Consider the following 22,376-nt stretch of genomic DNA (forward strand, 5'->3'; position numbering starts at 1 on the left):
TTACAACAAAATTGTCAAAAGTTAAGAAACAAATGTATGTTTTTCATAAATATGCCGCGAGCCGTTTTGTTTATTGTGAATATTTGGACAGTACCAAATGCAGGCATATTTATGGGCAATTAATGATTTGACATTTTTACTTAATATTTTAAAATTATCTTAAGATATGAAATAAAATGCAATTCATACCTCTGGTCCCCAGTGTCGCAGATGATTCTTACCAATGGCATGGTTCCAGGTTATGGAAGACATAGGCGGTGAAGTTGCCACGTTGTTACAGATCAACTGTTCTAGGTCATATTCGACCGAGCGTGTGTTTTCGTCGACCGCGAAAGTGAAGGTTACGGCAAGGGGAACTGCCGCTGTAGTGAATATGACTTGGACAGGTTAACGAATCAGTATTGTATAACATTTACATTGTTAACGTTGTTTAACTTTTAGCATACCTCACACTAGAGTAAGTAACTGTAAATGCTTTGAAACATTTTTGAGCGCTGACTTTGCAGACTAATTACTAAAAGCTGTAACTGGTACGATGGATATTGGGCCGATTGTTCAGAATTTTGTTAAAGTTGACAACGTTGTTTACGTAATCGCTATGGAGTTTCATATATTCTATATTCTCGATTGTTCACGGATACAGTTATGATCTGCAGTATAGAATTACTAACAATATTTGAGATAACTACTGTGGCTGTACTGGTATCATTTAAACATATGGTTATATCATTCTATACCGATCTTTGAAATTATCCACCGATGCTGTTAAACACGTTGTTAACGTAAACAATTTCTGTACAATTGGGCCATAAGCTCGTATTTAAATAGCAGTTAAAACTTGCAACACAATAAAATATAAGTTACCAAAATGTTGCCTCTTTTAAAACATTGCAAACCTACTTTAATATAACAGCTGTTGTAATGTTTGAAAATGACAGAATATAAAAAACAACAGTTCACCACTTCGCATGAGGACACCACGTGGCTGGATGCGCAGGTCGGATGCGCGGTAGAGGGTGGTACCATTGTAACGGATGAGAATTACTGGCTTGCTAGCCAGAGCCCATTGGTCGAGTTTATGTTGCTAAACGGAGTGAGAGAGATCTGGGTGGGAAAACTTTTCACTTTTACTGAAAAAGGTAAAGACATAATGTAACAGTATTTACCCGAATGTTGACAATATGTACTGTCACACTGGTAGACACGCAATTCTTATTTGTTTTGTATATCGAACACAATACCTTGTAGTCTTACACAACTTTCAAGTTCGTTTAATATTTGCTGTAAGCATTTCTGTGACAATTGATAGAAGTCTAAAACTATAACAAATACAGTATTGATACACAACAAATGAAAATGTACAGTGGAATACCAATCATTATTCCAAAATAATAATGTGTAATTTTACCTTTATCAATTAAATTATTTATAGGCGCACAATATAGAAAAAAATGCACTTTCATTTCGAATCATTTTACTTTAATGACATAAACAAAAACAAAAACGCATATGCTTTGTGTACTAACAGCAAAATATTATCGATATCGCTTTACTTACTGGAGAATTGTAGTGGCCACGTTAGTTTTATTAAACACACACACACGCACGCACTCACGCACGCACGCACGCACACACACACACACACACACACACACATTTATAAAGGCTTATATTTTTATTTGCTTTGTTTTTAACTGACGAGCTAGTCGCATACTTTCATTTTAATATTCAGTTCAGGGTGAATGAAAATGGTCTATGCTAACTGTATCATTCAAATCATTAATGAATACTCTTTTCGAATCCCGCAAAACAAATTGAAAGCAAATAAACAACGAACCTTTAAATGCTCTCAAATATACATACGAACAATTCAAAAGTACACCCATGACGTATGACAAAAACGCTCATCTTAATACCAACTGTAGTAAGTCAGACCCACATTAATCCCCCTCCCCCATTTTGCCTTTTTTTCAAATGCATCACACGCGTCTACGAATTTGAAATAATTTTCAACTCTGTATGGCAAAAGATTCCGGTCATAACCATTTTATACTAGTAGTTCAGTTGACTAGTATTGCATTACCTTGTTAATGTATGCACAGTTGCAAGCATTGTTTCATGGGATTTATTAGCGGCATTCGTTGATCATTTCCTCTATTGTTTCACTTTTTCAGAGTGCGTAAGGGTCAAACCCATTTTTTTCTTAAAGAACAAGGGAACCAATGTGAAGACGATGCAAACATGTGCTATACAATGCTCAGAATACAACTACTTCGCTTTCCAAGTAAGGTCATATTTTATTATACACCCATAATAAATATCGGTAAAACTGTATTTTTCGGCGTATTTTGCGTATTCCATGCACCTTTATTCCACTCTGCTGACGGTCACGCTATACACGTATGGTAGAAACAGTGCGCGTTATTTGAATGAAATATGATATGCTTTAACGTGAATTCTAATTGATTTTAACCAATAAGGTATATAATAAAAGTATCATAACTGAAATGTATTAGCATTTTGTATTCCGCAGGAATTCACCAGAGTCGCATATAACCTCCCGGATAAAACGGTAGTAATAATAACGTGTTAAAGCGGGTTGTTTTCAAGAACAACGAACCATTATTTGTAATAGTATGCACTTTTAAAGTGCTTCTATGAATTATGTTTAAGGCAAATTATGCGTCATATGAGAGAAAAAAGAGCAATAATTTATTGCAATTATCTTTATATTGCAGCGTACAAAATGCTACTGTTTGGATGACAGACATGGGTTCCTTACCTTAGAGGGATATTGTTCATACCCTTGTCCTGGCAGCCTTGGGCAAATGTGTGGAGGTCCGAACACCATTACAGTCTATAATTCAGGTAGGAACAGAGGACCTAATAATTAAACACACGCCTAAAATCGAAATTTGTCAACATATGTGCGCAAACTTTATAATTTCTGTCGTCATTTCCTGTAGATAATTTTCACGATGAACGATAGCAACCCGTTGATAAAAAAGTTAAAACTGATAAGTTTGTCATAAACAATAGTATAACGATATTACAACCGTGTATTTGACAGCTGAAAACGCAAAATATTAAATGATTGGAGAATAATAAAAGATTTACTGCTATCTTCTATCGTCTCATAAGGTAGAAATTTCTGCACATTTCTTTCAAATTAAACTCGGCATTCTTCACAAGCACCATTGTTTTCGACATGTGCTCATCCTTTTTGGTATATTAAAACATTTTTTTTTAAATGTGTTATGTGTGGGAGTAAGAGTGCGTCTTTAGGGTAATACGTATACTGCCCATGTATTACAGATGCAGGCACTACTTGTCCCCTTCTACGACATCATGACGATGGCTTTTTCACATCAAATAATGCCGACTGCTCAAAGAAACGAAGATACATTTGTCAAAAAGGTATTAATTGCTTGTTGATAAAGGTAAATTTAATGTAAAAATATTGCTTTGCAACTGTCAAGTCAATAAGATAAAATCCTCATCGGATGTAAAGCTACTATTTGGCATTTGATCAGCCGAAAAACGTTTTTCGTGGTATATCATTTCATTTCAGAATTATGTGGACAAAACTTTATAGACAACCAAGGCTCCTTTACTTTTACGGGACATGGCGAGACTGATTGTAACTGGACAATCAGTGTGGGGTCTCACGTGTCTGTGAACGTGGATGCTGACATGGGCACTTCTCGCTCGAGCTGTCAATATCACAATCTTAGTGTAAGTAGTTTTAGCCTATATATTTAATACCATAAGTATGTATTATTTACAAACATAACTCGAGATGCCGTCAACGATTGGAACACTGCTATGTATACTAGAATACATATTCTCTGTTGCATAAAAAATGGGCACTGTGGTTATCGTTCTTTTGTAATTGTTTTCTCTCACAAAAACATCATGTATTGAATTTAAGATATTAACATGTTTGATTAACTGATTTTGTTGTTTCAAGTAGGTAAAACGCCTCAAACTTTCCATAATGTCAGAGAGAAAATGCAGCCTCGGCACTTCGTGTCTTTGACTTCCTATCCCTAACGCATTAACAGTTTTCGGCAGTTCACCCTTACTTATATTCAAGATCTTTACTCCAACCACGTCGATCGCTGATTTAAGACAGTCGTTATGTAAGGATGGAAATATCTTATTCTCCGGACTGGGTCCAGTCTTCATCCACTTAACGGCAGATAGCTTACGGCCAACCACAATGAACGTCCGATGGGAGACAAATACCACAAGCGACAGTACCATAACCACTAGTAAGAAGTACACATTGTTTTTATAGAATGCTAAATTTGCAGTTGTTGGTACACAAAGTAAAATATGTGTTTTACAATACATATTACATACATTGTATTAAAGAATTAAAATGATATAATTTGATGTTAACATATGTTTATTCACTGGTAAACGCAATGCATGGGGAAACATAATCAATTAACCGAGTGCCATAAACCCAACCTTACATGTATGTATTCTAATTCTTGCACTCCAACTTTTTCATCTCTAAGAAAAGGGAGATGTTATAACAAGTATTTCAACGATACATAACGATGAGACGGAAGGCGTGAGCAAGTCAACGATACATATCGATAAGACGGAAGGCGTGAGCAAGTCAACGATACATATCGATAAGACGGAAGGCGTGAGCAAGTCAACGATACATAACGATGAGACGGAAGACGCGAGCAAGTCAACGATACATATCGATAAAACGGAAGGCGCGGGCGATGACCAACAGGGTGGGCATCCCGGTAAATAATTAAAACCGATGAAATCCTTCTTGAACGAACATATACATAAAGATGATGACATAATTGAAGGATGTGATGTAAATAAGTTTTTTAAAGTTTTCCATTACAAGCGGCAAAAGGGTTGCTTTTGATACTAAACTCATTTTGCTTTTAATACAATCATATTTAGCGACCGTAACTATTAAAGTTACATCATTTTACCCAAAGTATACATTATCACATACATGAAACTTCACGTAACTCGACTGAAAGAAGAACATGTAGTTCGAAATGCGTACGAATATTTTTCATCCATTCAGTGTTCATATATATAAAGTATTTATATATGATGAAATATATACAAATCAGGTTTAGGGAGTTAATTTTACTAAAGCCTTGTTGGAGGATATAAACAATAATTTATTCTCATCATTCATTGAATTAAATCTAGTATCTAATTCATTTGCTACGGAAAATAGTTCTTGTCTTAAGGCCTGGTAAACATGCAAATGGAGCAACACATGTTCTGTTTTCGAAGGAATCGACTTCTTTTCAGATGGAAACAAGGTTGCGTTGTATGTCCCGGTCACGGTTACTATGTGCGTTATTGTTGCCGTCGCCATCTTCATAGCGATATGCCTAAGGTAAAGTGGCTGGTCTTATTGAACATTAACTATATATATATATATATAAAATGTATAAGTCTAGTTCAACAAATAGATGAACATTTTGTTTATACACTATCTGATAGTTGTTTTGAGAATATAGTATTACTCGTAGTTGTATTTATCTTCAATCTAGGCGAAAACGTAAACAGAAGAAAGCCAAAGGAAAGGTTGACGAACACAGTTATTCAAACACAACAACTGAACATCAAGCCATTAACTCGTTACAAAGCCATACTGAACGTGAACTGGGGGAATATACAGCGCTTTATAAACCACAAGGATCTGTGGCTAACGCGAAAAGCCAAGACTATGCCGTTCTACACCAGCAGCTAGAGCCAGCCCACTCGCCCGACGACACAGAGTACACGGAGGTGAATCCTTATGTGAACGGTTAAAAGAAACGGTAGAGATAGGCACTGAATCCGGTGTGGGAAAAAGACAAACCAAGTCATGTTACCTTTTTGTTTTGGTGACAACAACATTCATCTTGTAGCTTTGTCTGTATAGAAACAGTATATATAAAACTATACTTCCAAAATTTGAATACTTCGCCTGTCGGTATAATTGAACTAGATATTATATACAAACTTAAATGTAAAAGAGGCTACTATGACCTTGTGTTTAAAATTATTAGGCGTCATACATTATTCATGTTCAATAGTCCTACTAAGTCTGATGACCTTAGTATCAAGAGGTTTAATAGAATGAGTGGAAATCTTTTTGAGGACTCTATAACAAGTTTTATTCACAAGTATATGATTGGAAACGAAAGTTTCAAGACGATGACAAGGACAGCGTCGGAAAAAGTGATCCCTGTGTGTGTGTGTTTAAGACAGAAAGAAATAATGGTTTTACATAATGTACATAAACCTCCTTAAAGAAATGCATTGATGCATTTATTTCCACCTTAACGTGTACCTTTTTTTATAGGACTTATTTGATATAACGCATCGTTTTGAGTTTCATTGTAAAACTGAGCACATTCGGGGTCTCTTGTTTTAGTTATTTTATTCACATACATGTATGCTGAATAAAAACACAATAATCACTCATTTATGAACCCCATACATGTATACAAATATCACGGAAGAAAGTCATAAATCCTGCATTAATATCACAGTATATACTCGTAATTATTATTAACCTACTATTGCTTGACAATTACATAATAATAACTGTTCAATATATTTACAAACACTTCCAACAACGGGCACGGGCGAGACTACGTCATCGCGGAAAATCGCGGCGATATATTCTGCGGTACGACTTCCGAAAACATGCACGCGGCATATCGCCGAGATGCGGCTTACCGCAATATGCTGATATTTTAACAGGTACAAATAGACGATTGTACATGTGAATTGAACCGTGCTCGTAGAATGGATTTCATCCGGTTGCGATCGTACACAATCTCATCCGCCAAATTTGGTATATATGTCGCTGGAATATTGACTGTTTGCTAAATGTCGGCATTTTTGAGTGCGCACTGATCATCAAGCGCTAGTTTGGCTGTTTCGCCTGAAGGAATCTCTGGGTAAAATCGTCCGAGTTTCTTTCTCTATATGAATTTTCTGTCAATTACAAGCTAGGGGCAAAGCAGGGTCCCTGCATACACTGGGATGAATTTACCATACAAGATGGTCTCTTCTTCAAGTGCTTTGAATGAAAATATGGTCTCGAGAAACATGCTCAGTTTATAACCCAAAAGAGTCTGAACACATCAGTATTGTATGAGTGTCATGACTCCATAGAATCTGGTCATTTTGGGTCTCAAGAAAACAGTTAAGATGATAATTCAGCGATACTACTGGTGCAACCTGAAAGGATATATGTATCTGCATTTGAAAAACTGTGATGTGTGCGCAGCAGTGAGCGTCCCACACGGACGCCTAGAGTTCCAATGGATAATATAAAAACAGATGCACCATTAGATTTAGTGTAAACAGATTACCTGGGACTACTGCCCCGTAGTCGCCAGGAAAACCGGTATATACTGGTATTAACTGACTGTTTCAGCAAGTATGTTGAAGTAATTCCTGTTCCTGATCAAACAGCTGAAACATGTGCAACAAAACCTTAATGAATTTATATCTCGTTGGGGTTGTCCTCCATCCTAAGTGACCAAGGAATGAACTACGAACGCAAAATTTTCAAAGAACTGTGCAGTTTACTTGACGTTCGTAAGCTAAGAACAATGCCAAGGAATTCTAGATGCAACGAAAGTTGAACGTTGAACTCTAGCTTGGATGGGCGAGGCATTTCTGTGTGGAGAGCAAGCAGATTGGGATGAAAACCTTGGTTGTTAAGCGGGAGCTTACAGATCAACACCAAATGAATGTACTGGTTAACACCAAGCTTGTTGACCATAGGGCGAGAATAATGTCTACCCTCAGATTTGGTATTTGGTAGTCCGACAATTATGGATGGAATCGAAGTGACCACGTACGCTGACTTTGTGGTGGCCCTGAAACAAAAGATGCAGAAAGCACGTTTAATAACACGAAAGCATCTGCATGAAGCAGCACCCAGAAACAAAGAATTGTACGACACTGAGGTTGCAATGTGCAACTACAAGGTCGGTGACTTGGTGTGGTTTCTAGCAGAAGCAATGGAACTTGAGAGGACATATGACGGTCCTTACTCGATCAAGCAGAAGATCGGGGAGGTCACTTTTGTTCTCCAACTAGATTTCGAAAGAAAGTTCCACTTGTGTAATAATCAAAACAACATTAGTGTACCAATCAACCTCATGCACACCAAGTTACCTCATGCACACCAAATAGCATCATGTACACCAAGTAACCTCAGTGTACCCAGTAACCCCAGGTGTATCAAGTAACCTCACGTACACCAAGTAACCTCATGAAAACCAAGGAATCTCAGTATACCACGTAACCCCATGTGTACCAAGTACCCGCATGTGATTCAAGTAACCTTATGTACACAAAGAAACCTCATGTGTATTAAGTAACCCATGTACACCACGCAACCTCTTGTGTACCAAGTTACCTCATGAACACCAAGTTACCTCATGTTCACCAAGTAACATCATGTACACCAAGTTTCCTCATGTACACCAAGTAACTTCATGTGCACCAAGTAACATCATGTGCACCAAGTTACCTCATGTAAGTCAGGTTACCTCATGTGTACCAACTAACCTTATGTGCACCAAGTTAAATCATGTGTACCAAGTAACCTCATCCACACTAATGTAATGTAACCTCATATATACCAAGTACATGTAACCACAAGTACACCAAAATACGTCATATTTACCAAGTAACATCATGTACACAAAGTAACCTCATGTGTACCAAGTAACCTCGTTAACACCAAGTTATCTCATGTGTACCAAGTTACCTCACATACATCAAATAACCTAATGTGTACCAAATAACCTCATGCAAATCAAGTATCCTTATGTGTACCACTTACCTCGTGTGTATCAAGTTACCTCATGTACACGAAGTTACCTCACGTTTAACAAGTAACATCATGTACACCAAGTTACCTCATGTGTACCAAGTAACCTATTTCACACACACACAGTAACATCAAGTGTACCAAGTAACCTCATGTGCACCAAGTAACCTCATGTTCACCAAGTAACATCATGCATATCAAGTAACCTCATGTACACACAGTAACCTCAAGTGTACCAAGTAACCTTATGTACACCAAGTTACCTCATGTTCCCCAAGTAACCAGGTTACCTCTTGTGTACCAAGTAACATTAGTATAAAATTAGTGTACCAGTCACCCGCATGTACACCAAGCTACCTAATGTACTCCAAATGTACTTAGTAACCTCATGTCAGCAAAGTTAGCTTACGTACACCAATTATCGTCATGTACACCAGGTAACATCATGTGTACCAAGTAACCTCATGTGTACCAAATAACCTCATGTGTACCAAGTAACCTCATGTGTACCAAATAATCGCATGTTCACAAAGTAACTTCATTTACACCAAGTGAACTTATGTGTACCAAGTTACCTCATGTGCACCAAGTAACTTCATGTGCATCATGTAGCCTTATGTGTACCAAGAAACCTCATTTAAGTCATGTTACCCCATGTGTACCAACTTACCTCATGTATACCAAGTTATCCCATTTGCCCAAAGTAACTTCATTAACACTAAGTGACCTTATATGAACCAAGATACCTCATGCGCACCAAGTAACCGTATGTGTACCAAGTTACCTTATGTAAGTCAAGTAACCCCATGTGTACCAACTTACCGCATGTCCACCAAGTAACATCATGTACACTAAGTAACCTCATGTGTTCAAAGTAACCTCATGTGAACCAAGTAACCCGATTCACACACTCAGTAACCTGATTTGTATCGAGTAACCCCATGTACTACAAGTTACCCCATGTTCACCAAGTAACATCATGTACACCAAGTAAACCCATGTTCACCAAGTAACCTCATGTACACACAGTTACATCATGGGAATCAAGTAACCTCGTGTGTACCAAATATACTAAGTAACCTCATATCTGTTTATTGGTCCCACTCAAAAATTAAGGTTGTTCATTTTTATATGATTAAAAATAAGCATTAAAAAATTGGCAATTTCTTATAGGTATTGTCCGATGTCATTTAATTTGATAACATTATAGTAATGCAATTAAATGAAATAATCCATATAGCATAAGCATGTGTATACATCATTTAATAAACAAATAAGATGTACAAATTGATTTGGCCAAAAAGGATGTGGCCCTTCCTGATGTCATTGAATTATCAAAAGATCAAATTGTTTGTTCATAACATAATCATGTAAAACAAAACCTCGAATTACCAAGACAGATTTATAACAATGCAGAAACCTCTCGTTTTATCAATTCTAAATAAAAAAGTGAAAATAGCAACACGTCCCTTTAACTGCTCAATGATACAATGTTTCACGATTAAATACCGCTTTCAGTCTGTTCCAGCGGAGGACCCTAGATTTAACCTAGGAAAGAGGCTGTGGTTATTCTCTTTGGTAGATGCTTGGATTGTGACGTCACCATGAGAACCCTGGGTAAATAACAAATGGACGTAGGGCAAACATATAAGCTATGACTTTAATGTTTAATATCTACCATCATTTATTATAATATCTACCATAATTTATTATTATTTTTGTCACACACTTCAGTGTGTGTATACTACGTGATAAATTACGTCATACATGCTACTTTGGAAGGCATCATTGCTTAAAATGAAGACTTAAATCAAAGATAACCCTTCTTTACCTACACTATTTGAAATGAAATAAAGCGCAGTCTGTTGTTTAAAGAGCCCTCACATCGTTTTATTATCAGAATTTGAAAAGGTGGTAGTCTCATCAAACACTTTGATAAACTTGTTTTCATAATAATGTTTTGACAGTGCTCCGTCAGACGGCCGTATTTTGAAAAGCTTTGTCGAAGGGTTTAAACTTAAAGAAACTAAACTCTTAATCAATCTCTGGTAAAAGAACAAAGGCAGGGCTCCGTAAGTGGCATAAATGCGCTATGTTTCATTTAAGATGGTGAAGAAAAAGTGAAGATATCTTTGTTTAAAGTCTTCATTCGAAGCAAAATGTTGCCTTTTGACGTAGCATTTGACGCAATTTGTCATGTGGTATACAGTACACTTCCACCATTACTTTGAACTTTCATAATTTCATTCAATCAATGGGTAAAAAATCTGACATCTGATATTTCCAGTATTAATAATGATCCATACATGCCATATTTCTGAGAGGCTTCCCAGGGGATTTTGGTCTGAATTCCAGGGGATTTTGATATAACACCAGGGGATTTTAACGCGGCGAAATTTTGCGCAACATCAACATTTATAATATAAGAATAAATATAGAAATACACTCTAATTACAATAATTTTTGGACTTAGTCATCATGGTCCTTCATGGAATTTCACACTCATACTATAGATGCTTTCCACGGTCAACCTAAAGCAAGTTTAAATTTTATATATATATATATATATATATATATATATATATATATATATATATATATATATATATTGTGTTTCCTTACTTGTAAACATTGTACCAATTTTCTTCTAAAATGGAAATATATATATTTAACTTCCTGTTGTTTTTAAAGCGGCAAAACGACAACCCCAAGTACAAGTTTATTAACAAGAACTTACGATATTATGCTTGACATTACTACTGTACCAGAGGCGGTTCAAGGAATTGACATTAGAGGGCGCGTAACTTAGGGGCGTAGCTTTTGGTCTTGCTGCCCTCCCTGAGCACTGAAATTTATATGGTTAAAAGTCTTGGTGGGGGGATGGGGTGGGGGGGGGGGTACTCCCACACGAAAATTGTAAAACATTCTTGTCTGAAATGGTGCAATTTGGGCGTTTATTTATTCCCTTTTCCTCCTAGGCCAAAATAATTTGGTTTGGTTAGGGTTACATCCTTTTCGAAAACAGGTTTGGTAAGTTGGCTTGTTTAATTATGCGGCTTTATATAAGAACGTTATTGCCATAAGAATGATTTTAAAATATTAAAACATAAAGGGGGATGCGCCACCACCATCCCCCATCCACCCCCGGATCAATGTGTACTGTGTATTTTTGCATTAGTTATATTGTTAAGACATATGTTACCCCAGTAGTCAAAATCTTATTGAAAAAGAAAGAGATTAACTGTATTAATTTTAAATCTGAATAATGATCTTTTTGCATATATGAATACAATGCCATTTGACGTCATTGGGCTGCGCCTTCCTGATCTTCCTTATTGGTTTTAAAATATAACTACATGAAGTAGATTTAACGCAACTAAATGAAATTTTGCACATTGTCATTTGATATTATAAAATCTGACAATTTCCTTCTTGTGTTTAAATTTAGATATTACCGCTAAAGTGTTTTATGTACAGTGTTTGCGCATTTATTGATTTGCACTCATATAATATTCAAAAAGATGCGGGACGCTTTAAATAAAACGTTTGATGAGTAAAACGAAAGCGCAAAAAGTTCCAATATAACGGAAAACATGACCTTGAACATTTTAACATGTTGGACGTGTCGATATGTTGGAATGATGAAGACTGCAGGTGCGTAGCTAGGCCTAAAAAATTGTAGGCCCGATTGTTCTATGTGAGTTTGGGGACTTTTATATGTGCATAAGGCTCACTTAATTATGTTTGCAATTGTTACAATAGAATCAGAGCAATACATTCTGCATGTTGTTTAAATAAACGCCAAACTTTGCTTAAAAATACAACACACTTTTGAGTTGCTCAAAGGGTTCGAGTAGCTTTTAGTTTTTATTGCATTTTTGGGTTATTTAAAATTTGTCATTTTTCAAAAAAGTTGTAGGGTCAGGCCTACAAGGCCTATATGTAGCTACGCCACTGGACGTCCATGAAATGATTTCGTAAATATATACGCTTGCTAAATGAATTAAAACAGTTTATTCTTTAAAAAGTGAACTAAACCAGACAATATATTAATTATCAACAAGGACACACTTCCTGCATTTATCTCCGTGACGCAGCACGCACTTAAGAAAACAAGGATGTTGATTTCATCTTGACAAAACAATAGGTGTTGAATTGAAATACATCATAACTATGCAAGTTGGCAAATAGATATGAAGTTAGAGGAAATTTCTGCAACTGTCATATGTTGCATAATAATATGTGTTTTGTGGTCGGAAGCAAATGGTAAGCTCAATATACCTGTTGTATTTCTCTGTATTTGAAATTTCTCAGTACTTTGTGATGTCTGATTAAGGAATGCCGTAAGGGCCATCGCCTATGAGTGTGTTGATCTGAAACGCTATACTCGATAATACGATGATGAAAGCACGAAATCACAAAAATGATGGTGAAAACGCGACAGTACGATAATTAAAACCTGACAGTACGGTAACGTAAACGCGATAACACGACAGTACAATGATGAAAATGCGAAAAACTATCATGTTTTCACCATCGTACTTTCGCGTTCATCATCGACCTATCGTAGTAGTAGTAGTAGTGGTAGTGGTAGTGGTAGTCGTGGTAGTGGGAGTGGTAGTGGAAGTCGTGGTAGTGTTAGTGGTTGTGGTAGTGGCAGTGGCAGTAGCAGAAGCAGTAGTAGTCGTAGTAAAATTATCATTCATAAAAAAGACAGATGCTCTTATCAGGTTTATATGACGTAGCGTCATTTCACTTCAGGATGTTTCATTCGCTTGAACGCTGCGCTATCGACAGTATCGTTAGTTCTTTATCTAAACGACTGGGGAGTTTACGAGACGTTTCTTAAACGCCTTTGTAATTGTCATTTAGTTTGTCGTTATTATGATCGCGTATTTACGATAACGGCAGCTCGTAAAATGCTCTGAAACGCAGCCCTGCATTCGACATTTTGTCACATGGAGGGCAAATTCTTCTCTGCGCATGCGCACCGGAAGGCGATAGTACGATGATGAAAACACGACAGTACGATGATGAAAACGCGATAGTACGATGATGAAAACACGACAGTACCATGATGAAAACACGATAGTACGATGATGAAAGAACGACAGTACCATGATGAAAACACAATAGTGCGATAATGAAAACGCGACAGTACGATGACGAAAACGCGACAGTAAGATGATGAAAACACGACAGTACGATGACGAAAACACGACAGTACGATGATGAAAACAAGACAGTACGAAACTACGATGCGATGTTGAAAACGCGAAATCAATAAACTACAATGGTGAAAACGCAATAGTACTTTGATGAAAACGCGATAGTACGATGATGAAAAAACGACAGTACGATGATGAAAACACGACAGTACGATGACGAAAACACGACAGTACGATGATGAAAACACGACAGTACGAAACTAAGATGTTGAAAACGCGAAATCACGAAACTACGATAGTGGAAACGCGACAGTGCGAATACTGTCGTATTATCGCGTTTTCGTTATCGTAATGTCGCGTTTTCATCATCGTTCTGTCGCCTTTTCACCATCGTAGATTCGTGATTCGCGTTTTCGTCATCGTACTTTAGAGTATCGCGTTTCAGATCAATACATCCCAAGGCGATGACCCTAACGGCATTTCGTACTTGATGGCTATGGAACCACTATTCTTTGATCAAAAGCTTGATGCATGTTAGTTTGTCTGTTTATAAAAATAATCGCCGGTGTCGCCATCGTCGAAAACAAACATCAGGTCCACACTGTAACACGAAACTTGATTCACGTGTTTACAATGACAATGGGAATATGCTTTACAAGATCTATTACACTGGCTAAACTTTTCTCGAAGTACGCTCATTAAAAAAACTGTGAGCTTAGCTGGTGGTTTCATAATATATTTTGAAACGTTCTGACATTTGTGGCTAGAATAAGTCTGATATATTGATATCTTAAACCATTCAGAAACAATATGCACAAGGGAATACACAATTATGGATCAGCTAACATTTACCGTTGAAAAGACATGCGAATGGACGGTCAAGGCGTCTGATTCCTCGGCCATCCTTCTTTTGACTGCTACCCGTCTGGTAAACAATGTCCAGTTGTGTGATACAGGCGATATAATAAAGGTAATGTTTCACATGTGTTCAGAAGTAGATATTTATAAAAGAATCAAGGCATAATCAATAGCAATTACACGACACGTTATTACGCATATTAGCATGTGTATTATTAATTAAAGATACATCTTTCAGATCGGTACGTTACCGACTCTTTTTTCCTAATGTGCATTATCCGCAGGCCTGTCTTCACTCAGGCTGTCCAGCGCATTTGGCACTAGAATAAAACTTTGCTGAATAGATAATTTTTAGAATGAATTACAGCAAAAGTTGCCAAACGTTAAGATACAAATGTATGTTTTCATTATTTATGTCACTGAGGCGTTCTGTTTATTGTGAATATTTAGACAGTACCAAAGGCAGGCATATTTATGGGCTATAAATGATTTGACATTTTTACTTGATATTTTAAAATTATCTTAAGATATGAAATAAAATGCAATTCATACCTCTGGTCCCCAGTGTCGCAGATGATTCTTACCAATGGCATGGTTCCAGGTTATGGAAGACATTGGCGGTGAAGTAGCCACGTTGTTACAGATCAATTGTTTTAGGTCATATTCGACCGAGCGTGTGTTTTCGTCGACCGCGAAGGTGAAGGTTACGGCAAGGGGAACTGCCGCTGTAGTGAATATGACTTGGACAGGTTAACGAATCAGTATTGTTTAACATTTACATTGTTAACGTTGTTTAACTTTTAGCATACCTCACACTAGAGTATGTAACTGTAAATGCTTTCTAACATTTTTGAGCACTGACTTTGTCGGACTAATTACTAAAAGCTGTAACTGGTACGATGTATATTCGGCCGATTGTTCAGAATTTTGTTAAAGTTGACAACGTTGTTAACGTCATCGTTATGGAGTTTCAAATATTCTATATTCTCGATTGTTCACGGATACACTTAAGATTTGCAGTATAGAATTACTAACAATATTTGAGACAACTACTGTGGCTGTACTGGTATCATTTAAACATATGGTCATATCATTCTATACCGATCTTTTCCACCGATGCTGTTAAACACGTTGTTAACGTAAACAATTTCTGTTCAACTGGGCCATTAACTCGTTTTTAAATAGCAGTTAAAACTTGCAACACAATAAAATATAAGTTACCAAAATGTTGCCTCTTTTAAAACATTGCAAATTTATTTTAACATAACAGCTGTTGTAATGTTTGAAAATGACAGAATATAAAAGACAGCAGTTCACCACTTCGCATGAGGGCACCACGCGGCTGGATGCGCAGATCGGTTGCGCGGTAGATGGTGGTACCATTGTAACGGATGAGAATTACTGGCAGGCTAAATACAGCCCATTGGTCAAGTTTATGTTTCTAAACGGAGTGAGGGAGACCTGGGTGGGAAAACTTTTCACTGTAACTGAGAAAGGTAAAGACATAATTTAACAGTATTTACCCGAATGTTGACAATATGTACTGTCACACTGGTAGACACGCAATTCTTATTTGTTTTCTATACCGAACACAATACCTTGTAGTCTTACACAACTTTCAAGTTTGATTAATATTTAAAGTAATTATTTCTGTGACAATTGATAGAAGTCTAAAAATGTAACAAATACAGTATTGATACACAACAAATGAAAATGTACAGTGGAATAACAATCATTATTCCAAAATAATAATGTGTAATTTCACCTTTATCAATTAAATTATTTATAGGCGCACAATATAGAAAAAAATGCACTTTCATTTCGAATCATTTTACTTTAATGACATAAACAAAAACAAAAACGCATATGCTTTGTGTACTAACAGCAAAATATTATCGATATCGCTTTACTTACTGGAGAATTGTAGTGGCCACGTTAGTTTTATTAAACACACACGCACGCACGCACGCACGCACGCACGCACGCACACACACACACACACACACACACACACACACACACACACATTTATAAAGGCTTATATTTTTATTTGCTTTGTTTTTAACTGACTTGAGTTAGTCGCATACTTTCATTTTAATATTCAGTTCAGGGTGAATGAAAATGGTCTATGCTAACTGTATCATTTAAATCATTAATGAATACTCTTTTCGAATCCCGCAAAACAAATTGAAAGCAAATAAACAACGAACCTTTAAATGCTCTCAAACATACATACGTACAATTCAAAAGTACACCCATGACGTATGACAAAAACGCTCATCTTAATACCAACTGTAGTAAGTCAGACCCACATTAATCCCCCTCCCCCATTTTGCCTTTTTTTCAAATGCATCACACGCGTCTACGAATTTGAATAATTTTCAACTCTGTATGGCAAAAGATTCCGGTCATAACCATTTTATACTAGTAGTTCAGTTTACTAGTATTGCATTACCTTGTTGATGTATGCACAGTTGCAAACATTGTTTCATGGGATTTATAAGCGGCATTCGTTGATCATTTCCTCTATTGTTTCACTTTTTCAGAGTGCGTAAAGGTCAATAGCACTTTTTTCTTAAGTAACAAGGAAACCAATGTGAAGACGATGCAAACATGTGCTATACAATGCTCAGAATACAACTACTTCGCTTTCCAAGTAAGTTCATATTTTATTATACACCCATAATTAATATCGGTAAAACACAGTTTTCGGCGTATTTTGCGTATCCCATTCACCTTTATTCCACTCTGCTGACGGTAACGCTATACACGAATGGTAGCGCGATGTTGAAATTACGTTAGAAAAAGATATGGTGCGCGTTATTTTAATGAAATATGATATGTTTTAACGTGACTTCTAAATGATTATAACCAATAAGGTATATAATAACAGGAGTAATACTGTACTGTATTAGGATTGTGTATTCTTCAGAAATCCACCGGAGTAACATACAACCTCCAAGATAAAAATGTAGTTATAATAATCGTATTAAAGCATGTGTTTCAAGAACAACGTAGTATTATTTAATAATATGCACTTTAAAAGAGTTACTGTGAATTAAAGTTGGGGCAAATTATATGTCATATGAGAGAGAGAAAAAAACACGATGAAAATATTTGTTGTGAAAAAGCAATATCTTCTTGTAATTGCCTTTGTATTGCAGCATTCAAAATGCTACTGTTTGGATGGCAGCCATGGGGTCCCTACCTTGCCGAGACATTGTACATACCTTTGTCCTGGCAGCCCTGGGAAAAAATGTGGAGGGCCGAGCACTCTTACGGTCTACAGTTCAGGTTCAAGTCACCTTTAAATAGCAAATATCGCTTACCACTCGATATATTGCTCAGCATACTGTGTGTGTGTTTCATGATGAACGATCGCAACTCATTAATAAAATGTTTTCATTTATCATAAACGACCGATTTGCTTAAGGACAATACGTACACTGCCGATGTATTACAGATGCAGCCACTACCTGTCCGCTCCTAGGATATGATTCCAATGGTTATTTGACCTCCACAAATGCCAACTGCTCAACGACACAAAGATACATTTGTCAAAAAGGTGTTGGTTAGACTTAATAATGTGAATTTAATGTTAAAACATTCCCTTGCAACGGTCATGCTAATACGATAACATTCTTATAGGATGTAAAGCTTTAATTCCACACTTAAACAACCAAATATAATTACTTTTATCATGGTATTTCATTTCGTTTCAGAATTATGTGGGCAAACGTATGTAGACTACTATGGTTCCTTTAGTTTTACGAAGTCAGGTAAGAACGAATGTAACTGGACAATCAGTGTGGCGTCTCACGTGTCTGTGAACGTGAGTGTTGTCATGGGCACTTCTCTCGAAAGCTGTCGCAATCACAATCTTAGTGTAAGTAGTTTAAGCCTATATGTGTTCAATATCTTAAGTATGGAATGTTTACAAACACCGATCGACCTGCCGGTAACGATTACAAAACTGTAATCTATAATATAATAATGGTCTCTGCATGAGGATGTGGGTGTTGTGGCAATCATTCTTTTGTTATTTATTCTTTTTCACAAAAAGCATCATGTTCTGCATTTAAGATGACACATGTTTGATAACATGCTTTTGATGTTTTAAATAGTAAAAATAAAACGCCTTAAATTGTCAATTATGTCAAAGAAGGCAGTATTCGGCATTACAACCTAATTTTTATTCAAGATCTTTACTCCAACCGCTTTGATCGCTGATTCAAGGCAGTCGCTATGTAAGACTGGAAATATCAAAATCTCCGGGCTGGGTCCAGTCTTCATCCACTTAACGACAGATAGCACAACATCAACCACAGTGGTATACGTCCGATGGTATACAAATACTACAAGCAACAGTACGCTAACAACTGGTAAGAAGTAACATTGTTTTTATAGAATATTTATTTTGTAATCGTTGGCACAAAAATAAATATGTTGGTGTAAAATATATAACAGTAATGAAAAAATATAATAATTTGATGTTATTTTTTATGTTTACTCACGGGTAAACGCACAATTTGGGGGAAACAATCAATGTACCGAGTGCCAAAAACGCAGCCATACATGAATGTATTCTAATTCTTGCATTCCAAATCGTGCACATTTAAGAAAATGGAGATGTTTATACAAGTAAGTCACCGAAACATATCGATACGACGGCAGACGTCAGTAAGTCACCGAAACATATCGATACGACGGCAGACGTTAGCAAATCAACGATATTTATCAATTCGACGGAAGACGCGGGCGAGGATGAGCAGGATGAGCAATCCGGTAAATACTAAAAACTGCCGACATCGTTCTTTAAAGGACATATGCATATAAAATAATGTCATAATTATAGGATGTGGTGTAATTACGTTTCCCTTGTTCTTATTAGAAGCGGCAGAAATGTTGCTTTTGGGGTTTAATTGTAAGTGTTACACCCACTTTTTAGTTTAACGCAATCATATTTAGCGACTATTATTGTTTACATCATTTGACCCAAAGTATGCATGTCAAATAAATGTAATTTCACCTTACGCCAGCAATAGAAGTAGTGCGAAAGGCATATAAATACTTAACTATTTTGTAAAACAACTGACATACCAACACATAACATCTTAGTGATCTGACAAAACAGCTGTTTGATCATATTTAATTCGAAAAAAGCTCTTATATCGAAATTTCCTTTTCAGATGAAAACAAGATTGCTTTGTATGTCCCGGTCACTATTACTTTGTGCGTTATTGTTGCCGTCGCCATCTTCATAGCGATATGCCTAAGGTAAAGTGGCTGGTCTTATTGAACATTAATAAAATGTATAAGTCTAGTTCAACAAATAGATGAACATTTTGTTTATACACTATCTGATAGTTGTTTTGAGAATATAGTATTACTCGTAGTTGTATTTATCTTCAATCTAGGCGAAAACGTAAACAGAAGAAAGCCAAAGGAAAGGTTGACGAACACAGTTATTCAAACACAACAACTGAACATCAAGCCATTAACTCGTTACAAAGCCATACTGAACGTGAACTGGGGGAATATACAGCGCTTTATAAACCACAAGGATCTGTGGCTAACGCGAAAAGCCTAGACTAAGCCGTCCTACACCAGCAGCTAGAGCCAGCCCACTCGCCCGACGACACAGAGTACTCGGAAGTGAATCCTTATGTGAACGGTTAAAAGAAACGGTAGAGATAGGCACTGAATCCGGTGTGGGAAAAAGACAAACCAAGTCATGTTAACTTTTTGTTTTGGTGACAACAACATTCATCTTGTAGCTTTGTCTGTATAGAAACAGTATATATAAAACTATACTTCCAAAATTTGAATACTTCGCCTGTCGGTATAATTGAACTAGATATTATATACAAACTTAAATGTAAAAGAGGCTACTATGACCTTGTGTTTAAAATTATTAGGCGTCATACATTATTCATGTTCAATAGTCCTACTAAGTCTGATGACCTTAGTATCAAGAGGTTTAATAGAATGAGTGGAAATCTTTTTGAGGACTCTATAACAAGTTTTATTCACAAGTATATGATTGGAAACGAAAGTTTCAAGACGATGACAAGGACAGCGTCGTAAAAAGTGATCCCTGTGTGTGTGTGTTTAAGAAAGAAAGAAATAATGGTTTTACATAATGTACATAAACCTCCTTAAAGAAATGCATTGATGCATTTATTTCCACCTTAACGTGTACCTTTTTATATTGGACTTATTTGATATAATGCATCGTTTTGAGTTTCATTGTAAAACTGAGCACATTCGGGGTTTCTTGTTTTAGTTAGTTTATTCACTTATATATATGCCGAATAAAACACAATAATCACTCATTTATGAACCCCAAACATGTATACAAATATCACGGAAGAAAGACATAAATCCTGCATTCATATCAACAGTATATTATTATTATTAACCTTTTATCGCTTGACAATTACATAATAATAACTGTTCTATATTTTTACAAACACTTCTAACAACGGGCACGGGCGAGACTACGTCATCGCGGAAGATCGCGGCGATATATTCTGCGGTACGACTTCCGAAACCATGCACGCGGCATATCGCCGAGATACGGCTTACCGCAATGTGCAGATATTTTAACAGGTACAAATTGACGATTGTACATGTGAATTGAACCGTGCTCGTAGAATGGATTTCATCCGGTTGCGAGGGTACACAATCTCATCCCCCATATTTGGTACTTATGTCGCTAGAATATTGACTGTTTAAGGTCGGCATTTTTCGTGCGCACTGATCATCAAGCGCTAGTTTGGCTGTTTCGCCTGAAGAAACCTCGGGGTAAAGTCGCCCGGTCGATAGAAGTTTCCTTCTTCTATATGACTTTTTGTCGAGTACAAGCAGGGTCACTGTGATGCATTGTCGAGACGTGAAAACACAAAAGAACGTGACTGCACTGAAACACTGTGTAAACACTGAAGAGCCACTCAAATGCAGGCCTTGCAAAAAGTGCCTGAAAAGAGCCGAAGGTATGGCCTTATGAGGAGCATATGACCAAGTTCAAATTTCCTGATACCGAGATACAATCGATACAAACCTTGAGCTGGGACGCAGATATTGAACGGACTGTTAATAATGATCAGCCTGAAGCTGATTCAACAAGAAGATCAAAGGGGATCTTAGCAGTCAAGTAAGGTTTTTACTAGATGCCAAAAAGAACTCATGGGACTACAAGAGGAAAATCGAGATATAGTCCCAGGCGTACAGGCAAAACAGTCGAATAGAAAGCCTGATGCTATTGATATGCAGACCTGCAGTCCAGCTGCAAGACACTGTTGCATACACTAGTATAAAATTACCATACAAGATGGTCTCTTCTTCAAGTGCTTTGAATGAAAATATGGTCTCGAGAAACATGTTCAGTTTATAACCCAAAATAGTCTGAAAACATCAGTCTTGTATGAGTGTCATGACTCCATAGAATCTTGTACTTTTTGGTCTCAAGAAAACAGTTGAGATGATAATTCAGCGATACTACTGGT

At 36.7% G+C, this 22,376-nt stretch overlaps 2 protein-coding genes across 6 annotated transcripts; both read left to right on the plus strand.

The window, feature by feature from the left end:
- Window positions 1-206: 206 nt before the first annotated feature.
- LOC128216574 (uncharacterized) lies at window positions 207-21,203 on the plus strand. 3 transcript variants are annotated; one of them, XM_052923178.1, is made up of 10 exons: window positions 207-386; window positions 16,164-16,364; window positions 17,415-17,524; window positions 18,033-18,162; window positions 18,332-18,433; window positions 18,591-18,754; window positions 19,070-19,250; window positions 19,489-19,653; window positions 20,058-20,145; window positions 20,286-21,203. In XM_052923178.1, exons 1-10 carry the CDS (start codon window positions 224-226, stop codon window positions 20,461-20,463), a joined length of 1,482 nt encoding a protein of 493 aa, XP_052779138.1. In that variant the 5' UTR covers window positions 207-223; the 3' UTR covers window positions 20,464-21,203. The 3 variants fall into 3 exon arrangements, with proteins under 3 accessions (XP_052779138.1, XP_052779139.1, XP_052779137.1); XM_052923177.1 differs by lacking the exon at window positions 207-386 and adding an exon at window positions 15,432-15,617; XM_052923179.1 differs by lacking the exons at window positions 207-386; window positions 18,332-18,433 and adding an exon at window positions 15,428-15,617.
- On the plus strand, window positions 2,192-6,478 carry LOC128216575 (uncharacterized). Of its 3 annotated transcripts, none has more exons than XM_052923182.1 (9): window positions 2,219-2,284; window positions 2,534-2,572; window positions 2,739-2,868; window positions 3,316-3,417; window positions 3,572-3,735; window positions 4,097-4,274; window positions 4,527-4,769; window positions 5,305-5,392; window positions 5,550-6,478. In XM_052923182.1, the coding sequence occupies exons 1-9, from the start codon at window positions 2,234-2,236 to the stop codon at window positions 5,809-5,811; spliced, it is 1,257 nt and encodes a 418-aa protein (XP_052779142.1). In that variant the 5' UTR covers window positions 2,219-2,233; the 3' UTR covers window positions 5,812-6,478. The 3 variants fall into 3 exon arrangements, with proteins under 3 accessions (XP_052779144.1, XP_052779142.1, XP_052779143.1); XM_052923183.1 differs by having other exon boundaries at window positions 4,527-4,757; XM_052923184.1 differs by lacking the exon at window positions 2,534-2,572 and having other exon boundaries at window positions 2,192-2,284.
- Window positions 21,204-22,376: the final 1,173 nt, after the last annotated feature.

This window comes from Mya arenaria, chromosome 14 (genome assembly GCF_026914265.1).
Source record: "Mya arenaria isolate MELC-2E11 chromosome 14, ASM2691426v1".
In the NCBI taxonomy this organism is placed as follows: domain Eukaryota; kingdom Metazoa; phylum Mollusca; class Bivalvia; order Myida; family Myidae; genus Mya; species Mya arenaria.